Source organism: Mauremys reevesii, linkage group 8 (assembly GCF_016161935.1).
Source record: "Mauremys reevesii isolate NIE-2019 linkage group 8, ASM1616193v1, whole genome shotgun sequence".
NCBI classification, from domain to species: Eukaryota; Metazoa; Chordata; order Testudines; family Geoemydidae; genus Mauremys; species Mauremys reevesii.
The window spans coordinates 107,394,508-107,412,149 of NC_052630.1; the positions used below are offsets into that span (position 1 = coordinate 107,394,508).

Sequence of the window (17,642 nt, forward strand, 5' to 3'; positions counted from 1 at the left end):
CTGCCATTCTCTGTGGAGCTCCGGATCTGTCTTGAAGTCATCGAGTACCGAGGATGCTGCTGCTGGTACAATGGCCTCATCAGCTGATGAGGTGGATACCTGAAGGAGAGGCAAAAGTTACCAGGGCAGACTGCAAATCCAGAGCAGGCTGAGGTAAGTTCTGAGCTTGACAGTCCAAAGGTGGATTAGCTCCCACCATCACAGATCTCAGCACTGTCTGGAGAAGTCTTTCTCCTGGGGGAACTGTGTGTCTGAGGTATAGTGATGGAGACATGAATCCTGGAAGCATCCCCCGGGTATCCAATAGAGGGGGTCTGGTAAGGTACCAGTCCCCAGGCATGTCTGGTCCAGGTGTCCTGACCCCTCGCTGAAGTCTTCTCAAACCCACATGGGTGGGAGCAAGAACAAGATTGGGAGGAAGCTCTTAACGCTCAGTGACAACACCCGCCATAGCCTGCCTCAGAGTCTGATGAATTGGAGTATTCTGAGAGCCGGGGTGGTGACACACTGGGTGGGGTCCTCAGTGACCAAGATATAGACTGATGTCAGGGGAAGTGTGCATGACTTTCTAGCCACCCATAACATGCAGAGAATGTGGTCCCTGACCAGAAGTGGAAGGAGGCAGTATTAAGCCCAACGCTGGTGACCCTGAATTAGAACATACAGGTGCTGACAGTCTCAGCAGCTGTGCCGGTGCCAGATGAGGGACTTCACCCTGAATCAGTGGTGACAAAACAAGATGCTGGCCACAGCATAAGCTTTGGGAGTAGTCAGTACAGACACACATGACTGTGAGCAGGGAGAACTGCTCCGTTGCTGCTGGAGAGGTAACCAGTCTCGATGGTCCCTGGAAGGGAACAGAATCGATGGCTCAGGTTCCTCTATACAAGCCGGAGGGTGCACTCTACCATTCGTACCAGAATGACCAGCTGTAGAGGAGTCCTGGGGTCTGGACTTAGAAGAGCCCAATACTGATTTCTTCTTGTGCATCTGAGGCTGGGGCTGCTCTGAAGCCAGGGGCCTGGAATGAGATTGTTGCAGACAGGGCTCTCCTGTGGCTCTTGTTTGCAGGCAAAGCTGGGGGGCACATGGGGAAGCAGTCAAAGAACGACCCTGGGATGACCGAGAGGCTTCTGATGCCAGTGCAAGGGCAGCTTCCATGAGGATGTAAGTGAGACACTCCTTCCTCCCCTGCCTGCATTTGAAACAGGACAAATGGGGCACCTGTCTCCACTGTGACCCTCGCCTAAGCCCTGAGACAGTGAGAATGAGAGTCACTGACAGGCAAAGGTTTCTGCAGCCTGAGCAAGGTTTAAAATGCAGAGACCTTGGCACAGGCTCCCCGGTACTGGGCAGGGCCTGGAGGCCTTGCTGACTGGAAAAAAACTAAAAAGAACTAAACTAAACTAAAGATTTTAAAAGCCTCGAGTGATGAAAAGGACAGACGACAAGAAGGGAACAAATGCGCCGATCACTGACCACAGACGGTAAGCAACAGAAGAAGGGGTGGGGCAACTCTGCTATTTATCCTCTCACTTTAGAGCACGAGGAGCTCGGCTTTGGGCAGGACTGCGCCAGCACCGATGCAGAGCACACGCACGCCCCGACAGTGTTATGGACACACAGGAAACAGTGGATTCTGGGAGATTTTGGAGGCCAAGCTAGACTGTGGGAAAGTGGTGGCAGGGCTATCTGAACTATTCTAAGGCCGTCCACACTGGCACTAAAATGGTGCCAGCTGGAGCAGTTTCTACTAAACCTGCTGAAAGCAAGTCTAATCCAAACTGGAGTTGATATGCACACACCCCACTCCGAGCACTTGTGTGTGGATGGGACGCTAGCCTGACCACAAGATATTTAGCATGGAAAGTTTCTCACCGCTCGGATGGTTTTGTGAAGCACACACCTTCCCACTGGGAACCCGACTCAAATCACCAAATTTGTTTCACACAGGTCACCAAACAGCATCTGATGGTCACAGCTTTCAGCAACTCCCATGAAACGTGGGCAGTCAAACGCCAGGGCAGCTTTGAGGAAATTACTCAGTATCAACCCCCTCCTTCCAGCTACAGCCAGTCAATTATACTCCCAATGGCCTGCACAATGCAACTGTGCTTAGGGATGCTGTGGATGTTTGCAGACTCCTGGGAGTGCAACACATCATAGTGGGGACATCCCTCATGAGCACCTCTACTCACAGATAATAGGAGCCTGGGCCCTTCAAATGCCTCTGCTGGAAACATTTCCATGCCACGTGTGTCCATGCGATGCTGCATCTCCCAGACGCCTCATAAACTAGCTTCTTCCTTTCTTAAAAGCTTAAGCTCCCCTGACCCCTTAGCCGTCTTGTTTGCTCGACAGCCTCTGACTAACCTCCCAAGGAAGCCAGAGATGCACCTCTGCTCCTGCCAGCATGGGGATGCAGAGGCTGCTGCGTGACACCAGGGGAGCGAGAATGAAGAAACAGAGGAACAGCCCTTTGGACCAGCTGCATTTGTTTATGAAGCCCGATTACTCATCCCTCACTTCCCTCTGGCACTACTCAAGGAATCTCCCATCTACCTCCCTGCCCCTCCACTGAGCTACACACGAGTCATGTGTCATTGCCAAACAATGCAATGATTCTGCAGCCGAGCCTCTGCATCCTTTGAAGGGCACAGTCACTGTACCCAAAGCCATCTCAGCAAGTTCCCTGCATTTCCAGGCCAGGCTAGAAGCTGCTCCATCCTGGCTAGATATTATCTAAGAACCCTGAGTTGCTGTGATATATTCTGCCAGATTTTGTCTCCAGATATCAGAAGATTCAAAAGCAGGGCAGCATTGCACAGTTTCTCTGGACTTGACTTCAGGTTGACCTTGAAGTTTGCAGGCTTCTGGAAAAAGCTAAAAGTAAATAGTAAGGAAACAGGCAGGCAATGACCACACAGAGAGAACCAGCCCAAGTCTGACTAACATTTTCATCGAGGTTATTTAAGTGGAAAGGCAGAAAACTTCACTGCTGCATCAGCAAGACTGACCAGTGAACTTCAGCCATCTTTATTATTGGGTCAGTGAGAAGCGGAACATTTCTGACCCAGTAGGGGTCACCTATGGCTCTCCCAGGTGCCAGTTTCTGTCTTGGCAGTGAGCGATTCAGGCCTTTCCTGAACTCTTTTCTGGTAAAGCGGCTAAGAGAATTTGCAGTATGTCCCCGTCAGTCACGTTCCTGAATGAACAGCAAGTCCCGGTGCCAGTAGTGCTAACCTCAGAGCATTCAGATGTCATGAGTTAGGCTCCAAAAATTATGAGATTACCTTAAAAATAAAAATAATGAGATTTTTAGACTAGCCACTGGGTTCTCTGTTTGCCTTGTAGCATCATGTGATCCCGAAACCATATCCACCACATCTCAATGTCTGACCCTCCTCTCATCCCTCTAAGGCCCACAAAAGCATCAGGAGGTTACATTTCCCTGGGGGAGACACAACTCCTAAAAGTCAGCAGGAGAGTGTGAGAGTTTCTCTCTCCTGAGCAGACTGAAAAGGGGGGGAATTATCTACGTCTTAGTCACTCAGAGACACATCCGTGAGGAATTTTAATTCAGAGCTCACAAGTCATTTGATTAGATTGGTGCTGGAACTAGGGCTGCGGGGATTGCTGCTGCATCCCCTGGCTTGAAGTGGTTTCCATTATATACAGGGTTTATAGTTTGGTTCAATGGCTCTCAGCACCCCATAGTTGATTAACTATGGACTCAGGGTTTGAGACCTCACCCAAGAGCTGGTCCCTGCTCTTTCTGACGGTTGTTCAGAAAAATCTCATCAGGTTTAGAGAAGCCCACTACTGAGTGAGGCACCAGACTTGACTGAAATAGGGGACTCCGCAAAGGGATTCTCCTCTTCTCCAGAGGCTGTTCAGGGAGATCTATTGTTTTAACCCCGACAGTCACAAAATAACCTCACCTTGGAGTCCTTGTTTAGTAATCAAAAGCCACTGCCTGTACTCCAATAGAATCCTTGGCTTCTTGCCCTCAACTTATTCATTTAAAAGTTTCCTTTCTTGTGGCCATATCCACTAGCTGAACTGGGGAAAGAGCAACTTTTACCACATGGAAATCTGCATGAAATAAGCAATTCCCAGCTTTGGTCCAAAGAAAAATTCTAATTTGGTGGTTAACTCAGAATTTTGCCTGAACCAATCATCAGAGAAGGACAAACAACTATGTGTTAGCAGCTAACATGGCTCACAATCCCAGGTTCTTCTTGGACAGAACTAAAGATGTCAAATCCTTGCATTGCTTTTTTGTTAGTTAGAGGGGATTCAAGCAGGGCCAAAATGCTTGATCTGGGACAGACAGCAGTGCAACAGAACCTGCCCAGCCAATAAATATAAAAAAGACACCCTCCTACCCAGCTGGAGAGGTGAGAGAAACAGGGAAGAGAGACCTGGCTATGAGATGGCCCTCCCAAAAGCCTGGTAAGTTTCCTGCATGCACCACTGTAACTTCCATGGAGGCACAGGAAATTGAAATTTGAAAAAAGGTTCTTTTCTAAGGATCAGGACACTGGAACAGGGGAACGAGGGAACGAGTGGGGGAAGGAGGACCTCCACTCCATGAGACTTTAAGATTAAAGTATGATGGAGATGATAGGATGATAGGATAATAGGGCTTTTAATATAGTTTAATTAAAAAGCCACACTGGGGTACAATGGTATCAATGGTATATTATGATATTCCCTTTTCCAGAGGGTTTGGTGAGAGAGTCATGCAGGGGTTCTCCATTCAGCTGACCGGGGTGGGGGGGGAAGGAATTGGAAGATTGGCAGTGGCCCTGGAGGTTTTTTTTTTTTCCTCCCTCCGGGGGGGGGGGGGGGTGCGCAGGGAGGGGTGGTGGTGGATTATGTGGCCTGCATCTTGCAGGAGGTCAGACTAGATGATCATAATGGTCCCTTCTGATCTTGAATTCTATGATTCTATGACATGGTCCTGGGGAGGGGGAAGAAATATTTTGGTCCATTGTAAATTTTGGTTTTGATGTCAAAACATGATTCATGCCAGGAAGCCAGATGTGGAGGAGACAGTGCTATGCAACTCGAATGTGTGGAGAAGGAAAGGGGAGCCAGCTTTTCCAATGGTGCGCTGCTGGGCTAGCTCTAACCTGCCCTTGAATTCTCTGCGTGTTCCTGCACTGCAAAGAAAAGCGCCGGCTGGCCCATGCCGGTTGACCTGGGCTCGCGGGGCTCAGATTAAGGGGCTATTTCACTGCAGTGCAGCTCTGGGACCCTCCCGCCTCGCAAGGTTCTAGACCAGGGGTCCCCAACGCGGTGCCCGCGTGGAGCATCTGCCGAAATGCCGCCAAATTTCTGCGGCATTTCAGCGGCGACGCCTCCCGATGATGCCGCTTGTCAGCGGCAAGCAACATCATCGAGAGGCGTCGCGCCGAAATGCCGCAGAAATTTGGCGGCATTTCGGCGGATGCTCCACCACCACCATGGTCCTTCGTCTGGCGCCTGCCAGACGAAAAGGTTGGGGAGCACTGTTCTAGAAGCTGGGCTTCAGTCTGAGCCCAGTAGCCTGCACAACAATGAAAGGGCCTCGCAGCCTGAGTCACTGGCACGGGCCAGCCGCGGGAGTCTAATGGATGTGTAGACAAACCCTGTATTTCCACTGAGAGAGCAGAGCTTTCTAAGTCAGATAAAAACCAGAAAGTAGCTGGGCAGCTCTGAACCCAGAGTTCCTCCCAGATGCACTGACACACCAAGGAAAACATCCAAACATGCAGTCAGCACAAGAACGACAATTAACTGTTGCAGAAGACAGCAATTAGGCTGTGTGCCCAGGCAAAGCCTTAGATTTCTTTGCCACACAATCTGTCACTAATTCCGGTTGTCACTCTTGTCACGGGGAGGAAGCAAGTCCCCTTCTTATTGCTGTATTTTACATTAAACAAAACCAAGATGCATCAAGATGAACTTCCCATTTCCTTATTACAGCTGAAAAACCCCCACACTTTTTAGATCCCCGAGTGGAATGCAAATTCTGGGATGGTGACAGGACCGTCCCGCCCAGTGGAACAGATATCACCCCAAAAGGCAAGCAGATTTCAGTGCCAGCAAAGCAGGCCTTCTGCATAAAAAAAGCTCTGGAGGAAACAAAGCTAATTGAAGAGCGGCAATTACTGCTAAACAATGACACGATTCCTGGCTAAATACATGGAGGAGAGATTAACACATTACATTTTGTTTGTTTAGTTTTTAAGCCAAAAGCATTTGACAGAGTGTAAACTGAAGTCCAGCAAAGAACCTGTTAACTCTCCCTTTCTCACATCAGAGACCACGGACAGATACTAGCCACATTTCTCCGCTTAATCACTTTTTATACAACTTAAGCTGCATCTAGTGACAAATGCTATTCATTGAGATTTCCAAAAATAGCTAGGGAGTCCTCCGATCTTGCTCATTGTCCCTCTATACTCCAGATAACCCAGCTGAGAGAGGTGGATTCCTCTAGTGTTACTAGTCTCACTGAAAAAACAACAAGGAATCCTTGTGGCACCTAAATTTGTTAGTCTCTAAGGTGCCACAAAAATTCCTCATTTTTGCTGACACAGACTAAGACGGCTACCACTCTGAAACTAATCTCTCTGGTGCTGTAAGCCCTTTTGCACTGTTTGTTCACTGAAGAATCCTGCCCATAAAGCAGTGCACATGTCAGAGAAACCCCAGAGGGCCCTTGACACTGCATGCACACTCAGCCCTGTATAACCTTCCATGCCAACAGAGGAGTGCTGCCAGAAACTTGTACAAAGAGAAAAGAAGAAATTTCAACTGAAAAACCCGCAAAGAGTTAAACTGCTCAGGATTCCTGGAACCATCCCACCCTGTGCTGTGATCGCCTTGTTCTCATAAAATAAGCCCCGGGGCTGAACTCAGTGCTTGGTGGGAAACAGCCTTAAGGGAAAACCTAGACACTGTATAAAAACAGTGAGGAATCCAGTGGCACCTTAAAGACTAACAGATTTATTTGGGCATAAGCTTTTATGGGTAAAAACCCCACTTCTTCAGATGCATGGAGTGAAAATTACAGATGCAGGCATAGATCTGTAATTTTCACTCCATGCATCTGAAGATGTGGGGTTTTTACCCACAAAAGCTTATGCCCAAGCATAGGCGGCAGGTTTGTATAATTTTTGGTGGGGCCCAAAATGGTGGTGCCCCCCCACTCCCGCCCTGTAAGCCGATATAAAATGAAGCTACAACGCATCAGCGCCACAAGATTACAAGGGTCAATTAAAAGTGGAAAGTCAGAAGCAGCACTTGCCTACTTCAATATACAGTATTATATTTTGTTGCACCTGTTGTGATGAAGTGGGAATGTTCTTAATATTTTCTCTGAATACTGCGTGGGTGCCTCAGTTTCCCCTGCAAGATGCCAACTGAAGGTGTTGGGGACAAAGAAATCAGGTGGCCTCCTTGTCTGGAAGAGACACAGAGGCCAGAGGAGGGAGTGTCAGTTTGGAGCTGGCTGGGGAAATGGGGAGAGACTCAGAACTTGGTTCTGGGCTCCCCACCCCGCAAGATGGACCTCACAGAGGGGTTCTGTTTTCTGTACCAACAAGCTCTGTTTAAACTGTGTTCCCGTCATCTAATAAACCTTCTGTTTTACAGTCTGGCTGAGAGTCACATCTGACTGCAGAGTTGGGGTGCAGGGACCTCTGGCTGCCCCAGGACCCCGCCTGGGCGGACTCACTGCGGAAAGTGCATGGTGTGGAAGGGCATGCTGAATGCTCTGAGGTCAGACCCAGGAAGGTGTAAGCTTCTTGCCCTGGAGACAGTCTGCTCAGAGAGGAGGCTCCCCCAGAGTCCTGACTGGCTTTGAAGGAGTGGTTCCAGAGCATCCCAGCATCCCCTTCCACCCCATGCACTTCCCAGAAGTCTGCACAGGCACTAACACTCCCTCCTCTGGCCTTTGTCAAGAAGGATAACAGCATTTTGGGCTGTATAAGTAGGGGCATTGCCAGCAGATCGAGGGACATGATCATTCTCCTCTATTCAACATTGGTGAGGCCTCATCTAGAGTACTACGTGCAGTTTTGGGCCCCACATTGCAAGAAGGATGTGGAAAAATTGGAAAATCAGTGGAGGGCAACAAAAATGATTAGGGGGTTGGAGCACATGACTTCTGAGGAGACGCTGAGGGAACTGGGATGGTTTAGTCTGCAGAAGAGAAGAATGAGGGGGGATTTGATAGCTGCTTTCAACTACCTGATAGGGGGTTACAAAGAGGATGGATCTAGACTGTTCTCAGTGGTAGCAGAGGACAGAACAAGGAGTAATGGTCTCAAGTTGCAGTGGGGGAGGTTTAGGTTGGATATTAAGAAAAACTTTTTCACTAGGAGGGTGGTGAAACACTGGAATGGGTTACCTAGGGAGGTGGTGGAATCTCCTTCCTTAGAGGTTTTTAAGGCCCGGCTTGACAAAGCCGTGGCTGGGATGATTTAGTTGGGAATTGGTCCTGCTTTGAGCATGAGGTTGGACTAGATGACCTCCTGAGGCCCCTTCCAACCCTGATATTCTATGATACTCTAAACTGACCACCAAATTTAAGTTGCATGTTTTTTTCCCGTCAGGTGAGGACTCTGGGGCAGGGCTGGGGATAAGGAACTTGGGATGCAGACAGGCTGCCCCAGGGCTAGGGCCAAAGAGGACTCCCCTCCACCCTCCCTGGCAGCAGCAAGCTCCAGGGGAGGGACCCCTCCTGTCCCCCGCAGTTCACTGCACATGCTCCTAGGTCCCTCTCAGGTCCAGAAAGCCCACTCGGCTCCCCTATGGTGGGTACCGAGGGGGGAGGTTGCCATCACGTGTGGCCTCCCCTGCTGCCACCCCTCACCATAGCCTCACTGGGGATGGGGCTGCCCCTTGCCCAGCATGGTGCAGGAGTGGGGACTGCAGGGTGGTAGCTGGGGAGGGGCAGAGAATCACAAAATTCACCCAAGCCCCAGCTGCACAGGTCTAGGAAGCTCCCCTCCCCAGTGGTGTAGCCAGGTTCTAACATCAGGGGGAGCGAACACGTAAAAAAAAGATGCCAGACAACATATCCAGTTACTAATCAGGTAGTTCTATAACAGGCTGCCCTGGGCCCCATCACCCCCTGAAGCACAAGGTAGGGGTAGGCACCACCATGTTGTGCAACAAACACTTGACAAAATTACTGGACTTAGTGATGGACAATGTGGGCAGGTGGGTATTATGTCATTCAATCATTCAACCCATAAAATTGCACACATTTTGCCTCAGTGAAATTAAATATCCAGAGAATTACTGGGCCTGTGATGATGACCAGGGCTTGCTCACCTGTGGCTCGGGCTCCTCCTCCCTGTGCTGTGGAGGCACAGCCAGGCAGGTCTGCATCTGCGGGCAGGCACCCTGCCTCATGTGCAGCTCCCGTGGGCCCTGATAGCCACTAGACTGGGAGCCTCCCGGCCAATGGAATGGGCTGGGCTGGGGGGGCGGAAGGCAAAGGGGGAGATTGTGGGGAGCTTTGGAGGAGGGGAGGCAGTGGGGGAGGGGAGTGGGCTGGCACAAAGGGGAGGGCTCTCTGGAGAGGAGTGACAGGGGCACAGGGTCATTGGGAGTCTCTCGAGGGGGCAGAGGGTTGTGTGGGTCTCTGTGGGGCAGGGGGCTGTGATGGGCAGAGCCAGCTGCAACCTGGGTCTGCTCTGCGGGGGGTGTTGATATAGTCCCCTCAGGAAGCTCCCCCCATCCTGTGTATTTTATACCAGCCCCGGGGTGTTCATTGCTGCTCCTTTCCCCGCCCACGACTCCATCTGTCTGTCCCCACAACCTCCCAGCTGTGTCCGTCTGTCTGTCCCACAACCCCCTGGCTGTGTCCTTGTGTCTGTCTGTCCCACAACCCCCAGCTGTGTCTGTCTGGCTGTCAGCTGTGTCTGTCCCCACCAACCCCAGCTGTGTCTGTGTCTGTCTGTCCCCACCACCCCGGCTGTGTGGCTGTGTCTTTGGGTCTGTCTGGCCCCACCACCCCCGGCTGTGTTTGTTTGTCCCCACCAACCCCAGCTGTGTCTCTGTGTCTGTCTGTCCCACAACCCCGGCTGTGTTTGTCTGTCCCACAACCCCGGCTGTGTCCTTGTGTCTGTCTGTCCCACAACCCCGGCTGTGTCTGTCTGGCTGCCCCCCCCCCCGCTGTGTCTGTCTGTCCCACAACCCCCTGGCTGTGTCTGTTTGTCCCCACCAAACCCCCCTCCCCGGCTGTGTCTGTGTCTGGCTGCCCCCACAGCTCACCGGCTGAGTCTGTCTGACAGGCACAGACGCTGCTGCTGCTCTGCCCAGGGCTCAGACGCTGCCGGTGGCTCGCTCCCCCTCCCTGCTGTGGAGGTGTGGCCAGGCAGCTCCGGCACCGCCCCCAGCAGCTCCCATTGGCTGGGGTTCCTGGCCAATGGGCTGTGAGCCCAGTCGCTGCTGGGGTCTCTCCCGGGAGCTGCCGCTGCGGTGAGAGCGCCCGGCATTGCGACGCGGGGACCCCACAAAGCACAGGGCCTGGGGCCCAAACATTGCTGGAGCTGGGCCCACCCTCGGGATTATTGGTGGGGCCTGGGCTCCACGGGCCATAGAACTCGCCGCCCATGCGCCCAAGTAAATCTGTTAGTCTTTAAGGTGCCACGGACTCCTTGTTGTTTTTGTGGATACAGACTAACATGGCTACCCCCTGATACTAGACACTGTATAGGAAATGGTGATGGTTCTTCTGTCGGTGGCACTTCTAGGGTACATCTACCAAGCAATAAAAAAACGGCAGCACCAAGTCTCAAAGCCCGGGTCGATTGACTCGGGCTTGCAGGGTTCAGGCTTGGGCTGGAACTCAGGAGCTGAGACTCTGACACCTCACGGGGTTTCAGATCTCAGGCTCCAGCCCGAGAGTCTACCCTGCAATTTTTAGCCCCATGCACCAAGTCTCATGAGCATGAATCAGCAGCCCCAGGCCAACCACAGCCATGCCGCTGTCTTTCATTGAAGTGTAGACATACTGAACCAACACTATAACACAGAGGGTGCAGTGCCGCTGGAGGTGTCGGCACTTGGGGTTATCGGAGTTCCTAGGACACTCTGTGTCAGAGTAAGAGTTTCGGTATCCTGGGCTATTCTAATGTGGATAATTTCATTCTGCTGCCTCCAATCACCGTAACACTTTCAATTAGATAGTATATCCTTCACTTCCTGTCCCAGAACAGCTGCCACCTTTCACCTCTGAGGTGGGGGAAGTACATTTATATAAACACAAGGCCAATTAAGGAGAAATTATTCAACAGAATTTAAATATACACAAATTCTTGATATCTTGGATGGTTCATCAGGGATCTGAGTCTGTGACTGCAACAGACTGCAAACGCTGTCACTTGCAATTATGCATCCTATTTCCAGGCTTTAGCCAAGTCACTACAAGGAGGCAGCAAATTTCACAATGGAACTAAAATGCACATTTTTAACAGCAAGTGTAACCAAACATTGGAACAGATTACCCCGGGCATGGCAAATTCTCCAGCACTTAGAGTCTTTTCATCACGATTGGTTTACCTTCTAGTTCAGCCACAAATTATTAGTCTAAAAGCAGGAATCACTGGGTGAAATCTAGGGCCTGTGTTATGCAGAAGTAGGGTTGCCAACTTTTTAAGTTCTGAAAACCAACCCCCCCCACCCCATCTCTTCCCCCAGAGGCCCCGCCCCGCCCCTCCTCTTCCCCCAAAGCCTCGCCCCTGCTCTGTCTCTTCCCTTGAGGCCCTGCTCCCCACTCACTCTTCTCTCCCCCCCCAATCACTCGCTGCTCTCCCATTTCCTCATCCCTCAATCCTCTCCACTTCTCCCCCACCCCAGCTGGGTTCCCTTTGCTCCAGGCTAGAATGGGAGCTGCGGCCTGATATGGCGCCTGCTGACTGCCCACCCATGAGATGCAGGTAGGAAGGGCCCCAGCTGACGAGGGGCTGGTGTGGGTTGATGATCTGGCACACCCTCCCACCTGCAGTAACCAGACTTTTGGTATTGGACACGGCCAGGTCCTCTTTTCGACTGGATTTTCCGGGCAAAAACTGGACACCTGGCAACCCTAAGCAGAAGATTAGACTAGATGATCATGATGGTCCCTTCTGGTCTTAAAACCTATGACTGGACACATTTGCTCAGAAATGCAAGATATCTACCTTCTCGGGAACCATACATACAGGGAGAGGGATCCCAGGTTGGGATGTAAACAGGTGTCCTGGCTGTGTGTGATCAGATGTAACTAGACCACCACCCCTAAAAGTAGCTGAGAAGTATATTTGTCTCAGACAGTTTGAGGGACTTTGGTCTGTCTCTATCACGGTCAGGATCTTTGCCTAGCAGAGGTGCCAGAGAGATTTCTCCACAATGCTGTCTATTTCCAATGACTTGTTTGAAAGAACTGGGAGCTCATTGTTCAGCAAAGCTCTCCACATGACTTTCAACTGTTTACCTCAGGTGGAAAAGTTCTTGTCTACTACCTCCTGCTCCAGGGACTATTCATGGCGAGTCTACTACTGAGCAGCTTATCCTGTTTGCAAGTGTATTTCTCTTACCTAGCAGGTAACTGATCCCAGAAAAGTTTGCACTGCAAGCTGCCAAGCCTGCAGGGATTCCTGGCAGGGTAGGTGGGCACCCAATGCCTCACTGCTTGATTATGAAGAACATATGATGGGCCTCACTGTCTGGCTCACAGCCACACCCAGTCTTTGAAGGTCCTCACCTATTCAGGGCTACACGCACCTTGGGGACCTTTATGTGCAGCTGTTCTTCTCAATGTGACTCAGCACATTGGCTGTGAAATCCCTCCTCATAGGCCAATGGCCAAATTAAGAAGTGAAGCCCTGAGGAAAGGGGGATCTTACTGGTGCAGCTACGTGGAGGTCTCTGCAATGGAGTGTGTAAAGTGAATGTTTCACATCTGGAGCTGGAGCTGTCTTTACAGTGAGATTTCTCACAGAAAATTAGGATTCCTCCTGAACTGTGTCAGAATAATCAACATGCTGCCTCCTCTTGATGTGATAGCGTGTAAAGACCTTGTAACACTGGCCTGTGCCTTTCTGACCCAATTCTGGCCTTTGACTCTCAATTTATACAGACATGTTACCCTGTAAACAGGACTCTGCAAGATCGCAGGGCCACCCAGAGGATTCAGGAGGCCTGGGGCAAAGCAATTTCAGGGGCCCCTTCCATAAAAAAAAAGTTGCAATACTATAGAATACTATATTCTCGTGGGGGCCTGGGGCAAATTGCCCCACTTGCCGCTCTCCCCCCCCCCCCCCCCGGGCGGCCCTGCAAGATCGCTCCTGCCTGGAACCCTAATGAATAAACCAGAGACTAGGTGAAACAGGGCCCCGCTACTGGTTTCACTTCAAAGACACAAGCACTGAACAAAAGGCCATGAATTCAAAAGCCCTTCGGAGTTCAAAGCCTGGAACACAGAAAGCAGCTTCAATAATACAAGGTAGAATGGGAGGGTTCTGCCTGAAAAACCGCTGATTCCATTGCATCGTTACCTTAAGTAATTAGATCAGAGTGTAACTATTGGGTAGGAATCTCCAGGAATGCCCTGAGTAGTAGGTCAGCAAACCCTTGCTGTAACATCACTTCACAAAACTCCCGCACGCGGACTAGACCATGATGAGATTCACAAGTCCTCAATAAAACCTTTCCGACCTCAGCCTAGCTGGAGCTGGTGCCGATAAACACCCAACACCTTTCACAAGGTACATCTTGTAGGGAAATTCCAACTCTCAGCATTAAGGGGCTTCCTACCACACCGAACAGAACCCCACCCCATCCGTTTCAAGGTACGCATATCTCCTCCTAATTTCCTGAGCTACCCAGTCTGCTCTGTCTTTCCCACGCACAGCACAGCTCTGACAGTCTTCAGCTTGCACAAGCACGGTGCCTGCCTAGGGCAGTTGTTTGGATATCATTAGACGTGCTCTGACTGAAGGCCCTAATGAGGTGCTGATCCCATCATCAAGTCACTCAATTCATCCAGAACACGTCCCGTGGGATGGCTAGAAAAGCCTGATGCACGAATTCCAAGTGACGTGTGACACAAACGGGGCGCCATTCGCATCGCTAGAGCTCTCCGCCTGTCAGCACGGCCATTAGAAACCCCGCTTTACATAGCTTTATAACTCATCCCTCCCACACACAGAAATTGCTCTAGACTGAAACTTGGCACAAAGTTTAGTCCCAGGAGGGCATTAAAAAAACCCATTCAGCTGTTTCTGTCCCATTGCTTCAGCTCTCAGCCATTTAAACAATGGCAATTTCTCATTTCTCTTCTTCACTGAGGAAATCCAATAAAAAACACCAGATTTACATAACACTGGTGGTGACACAAGCTGGCAGCAGCCAGGAAACCCAGAGCAAAGCTGCCAAAGCTACTCAGTCATTCCCCTCTGGCAACTTTCTCCACTTGGATTCAGTTTTGCAAAATGAGTTTTATTAGGCCTGGCTGCAGTCATGTGTAATCTTCAAACCTCATCCCCAGCCCGGTCAGGACGCCTGCCCCTGCCCTTGTACGCCTGCTTAAAGCAAAGATCCCCTCTCTTGTGCTTGATGTAGCATTTCCACTTGTGCTTCCACTGTGGCTTCTAATGCCCTTTGCAGCAACCCCTTCTGGCTGAGTTACCCAGCAGCAATCACTCTCTCACTGAGCTGGGAGGGAACCAGAGGGGAGAAGGTCTACACTGCCAGACAGGAGAACTTGCTCAATAAAGTCTGAGCTTTGATCAGAGACTTTTTGTTCCTACTTCTGCCACGTTCAGCTAACTGAACCTGCCTCCAAGGCTCGACCAAGACACAGGCACTCAAGGGCCATGCCTAAGACCCCCCCAGTTCGCGGTTACATCAGAATCTAATCTAAAGCTTTAACTTTAAGCAGGAAAAAAGAAGTTTCTAGCCCTCAACGTTGTGAAAAAACTTGAAAATGTGACCCACATGTAAGTGATGCAGCAACATCTGCCTGGGTCTGCCGACAATCTGAAATGAGAGCTCAGAGATGTGAACTGCTCCATTCATGTCGATGGAGTGTTATTCCTGAGATCCACTGCTCGGGGGGTGGGGGAGACGACACACAACACGATGCACACCAACACCTCACCGGCAGAGAACTGTGGCATGGAAGGAGAAGAAGAATGAAAGCAGGCCTCTTCCACTCACCCAAGCAGGCACACATCTTGGCTGCAGGGGTAGTTAATTGTCCACGCTTCCCTTCTGCCAGGCCTGCCTTTCTCAGGAAGGAGGACGGGAGCTACCCTGCCACCAGCACTCCAAATGGTTGGGCAGGGCCATGGGAATGGACCCGTACCCCTACCCCACCATCATCACCATGTTATGATGTGCCCAGGGCCCCAGTTTGCTTCTGTATAATCTGCCCTGCCTTATCTCCAACAAGGAAATTTCAGACCAGATTACTACCCCACAGAGAGAAGCGCCCTTCTCATTGGATTCAGTATATTCTACCACTGGTCACACAGCTCCAAATATCACAGCCACAGGAATAAAAGCTAATGATAAGGGTCACATTTTCTGTTTTTCTTATACTAAGCCCATCACTGTGGTATCTGAGTGGGTTTTTGGAGTCCATTGTGGATCCTCAGGGAACCCACAAGTAGGCTAACGATGTAGGCAGTACTACACGCACTACTCGCCCTTCTGCCAACGGCCAATTAGAATGATTTTCAAATCAGTTTGGTGCTTGAAGGGGCATTTCAGTTGCTGCTGCCAGCCAAATTACTACAAACCAACATCCTTAGTGACACTGGAATAGTGTCTATACTAGTAGAGTGCTCTGCAGAACACTGGCACTGCTGCACTTGGATTCTCACTGGGGTCTTAACTGTGCTCGCAAAGGCCAGTTTCTGGGGCACAAGCTCTGGCTGTGCCGTGCTAGTCTCTCCGAGCATGCATGTGTACTCCGTATTCAAACTGGAAAGAAACCACAGCACAACAGATCAAAACACTGCGTTTACAAAGGAAAACAAAATTACAGGGCCAATTTCCTGACTCCACAACCATATCTGCTCTCTCACTGACATACAGTCCCATCATACCTTGTCCTTTAATTCCAAAGGGAGGCATAAAGTCCCTGATCCGTGCCCACTTTTGGAAGGAATCATCCAAGAACATTGGTGCTGGCTTGGAGAACCTGAAAAACAAAACAAGAGACACACAAATGTGAACCAGGGGAGGAATAACTTTCTGTAGGAGGCTCCAGGGACGCACTGCCCAAGTGCTGATTGCAAACGCTCAGGAGGAAAACATCAGCAGGTCTACTGTCAGGTTTTATTACTACCTTGGAATCCGCCCACAGAGGAACCAAGGGTGGCACTTCACAAACCTGCAACTCACTTCCCACTCAGCAGGTTAAAAAACCCTGCCAGGTGAGCTTAGTTACAGCAAGGCAGGAAACTCTCAGAGACGCTAGAAAAAGACGGTTACTCACCTTTGTAACTGTTGTTCTTCGAGATGTGTTGCTCATGTCCATTCCAATTAGGCGTGCACGTGCCGCATGCACATTCGTTGGAAGATTTTTACCCTAGCAACACTCGGTGGGTTGGGTTGGCTGGGCGCCCCCTGGAGTGGCGCCGCTATGGCGCCGGATATATACCCCTGCCGACCCATCCGCCCCTCAGTTCCTTCTTGCCGGCTACTCCGACAGAGGGGAAGGAAGGCAGGTTCGGAATGGATATGAGCAACACATCTCAAAGAACAACAGTTACAACGGTGAGTAACCATCTTTTCTTCGAGTGCTTGCTCATATCGATTCCAATTAGGTGATTCCCAAGCCTTACGTAGGCGGTGGGGTCGGAGTGAGATGTTGCAGAATGCAAAACTGCTGAGCCAAAGGCTGCATCATCTCTGGACTGTTGGACCAGTGCATAATGTGAGGCAAAGGTGTGGACCGAGGCCCAGGTAGCTGTGTGACATATCTCCTGGATGGGAACGTGAGCCAGGAAGGCAGCGGAAGAAGCCTGAGCCCTGGTGGAATGTGCAGTGAGGTGGCTCGATGGAACATGGGCCAAGTCATAGCAGGTGCGGATGCACGACGTCACCCAAGATGAAATCCTCTGTGAGGAGACAGGTAGGCCCTTCATTTGGTCTGCCAGTACGACAAAGAGTTGGGGAGTTTTACGAAAGGGCTTTGTCCGTTCGATATAAAATGCGAGCGCCCTACGGATGTTTAGGGAGTGCAATTGTTGCTCCCTTCGCGATGAGTGTGGCTTCGGAAAGAAGACCAGAAGGAAGATATCCTGGTTGATATGAAAGGCCGACACCACTTTAGGGAGGAAGGCCAGATGTGGTCACAACTGCACCTTGACACAGTATATGGTGGGTCCACCGTGAGAGCCCAAAGCTCGGAGACTCGTCTGGCCGATGTAATGGCTACAAGGAAAACTGTCTTCCAGGACAGGTATAGCAGCGAGCAGGTTGCCAGTGGCTCGAATGGGGCAGTCGTAAGTCTGGTTAGAATCAGGTTGAGGTCCCAGGTTTGGGCGGGGCAGCAAACTTGGGGGTATAAGCGCTCCAAGCCCTTGAGGAACCTAGAAGCCATAGGGTGCAAGAATATGGAGCAGCCACTCTCCCCGGGGTGG

General features: G+C 50.7%; 1 protein-coding gene across 18 annotated transcripts in view; it reads right to left on the reverse strand.

The window, feature by feature from the left end:
• ST3GAL3 (ST3 beta-galactoside alpha-2,3-sialyltransferase 3) overlaps positions 1-17,642 on the reverse strand; it is a 369,636-nt gene that overhangs the window by 108,064 nt on the left and 243,930 nt on the right. For all 18 annotated transcript variants that reach the window (XR_005583508.1, XR_005583506.1, XR_005583510.1 and 15 more), the window contains one exon: positions 16,101-16,195. Coding sequence is in view for 13 of the 18 variants with exons in the window: in XM_039483732.1 (XP_039339666.1) it covers positions 16,101-16,195 (95 nt within the window). In the remaining 5 variants the exon portion in view is untranslated. The remainder of the gene's footprint in view (positions 1-16,100; positions 16,196-17,642) is intronic.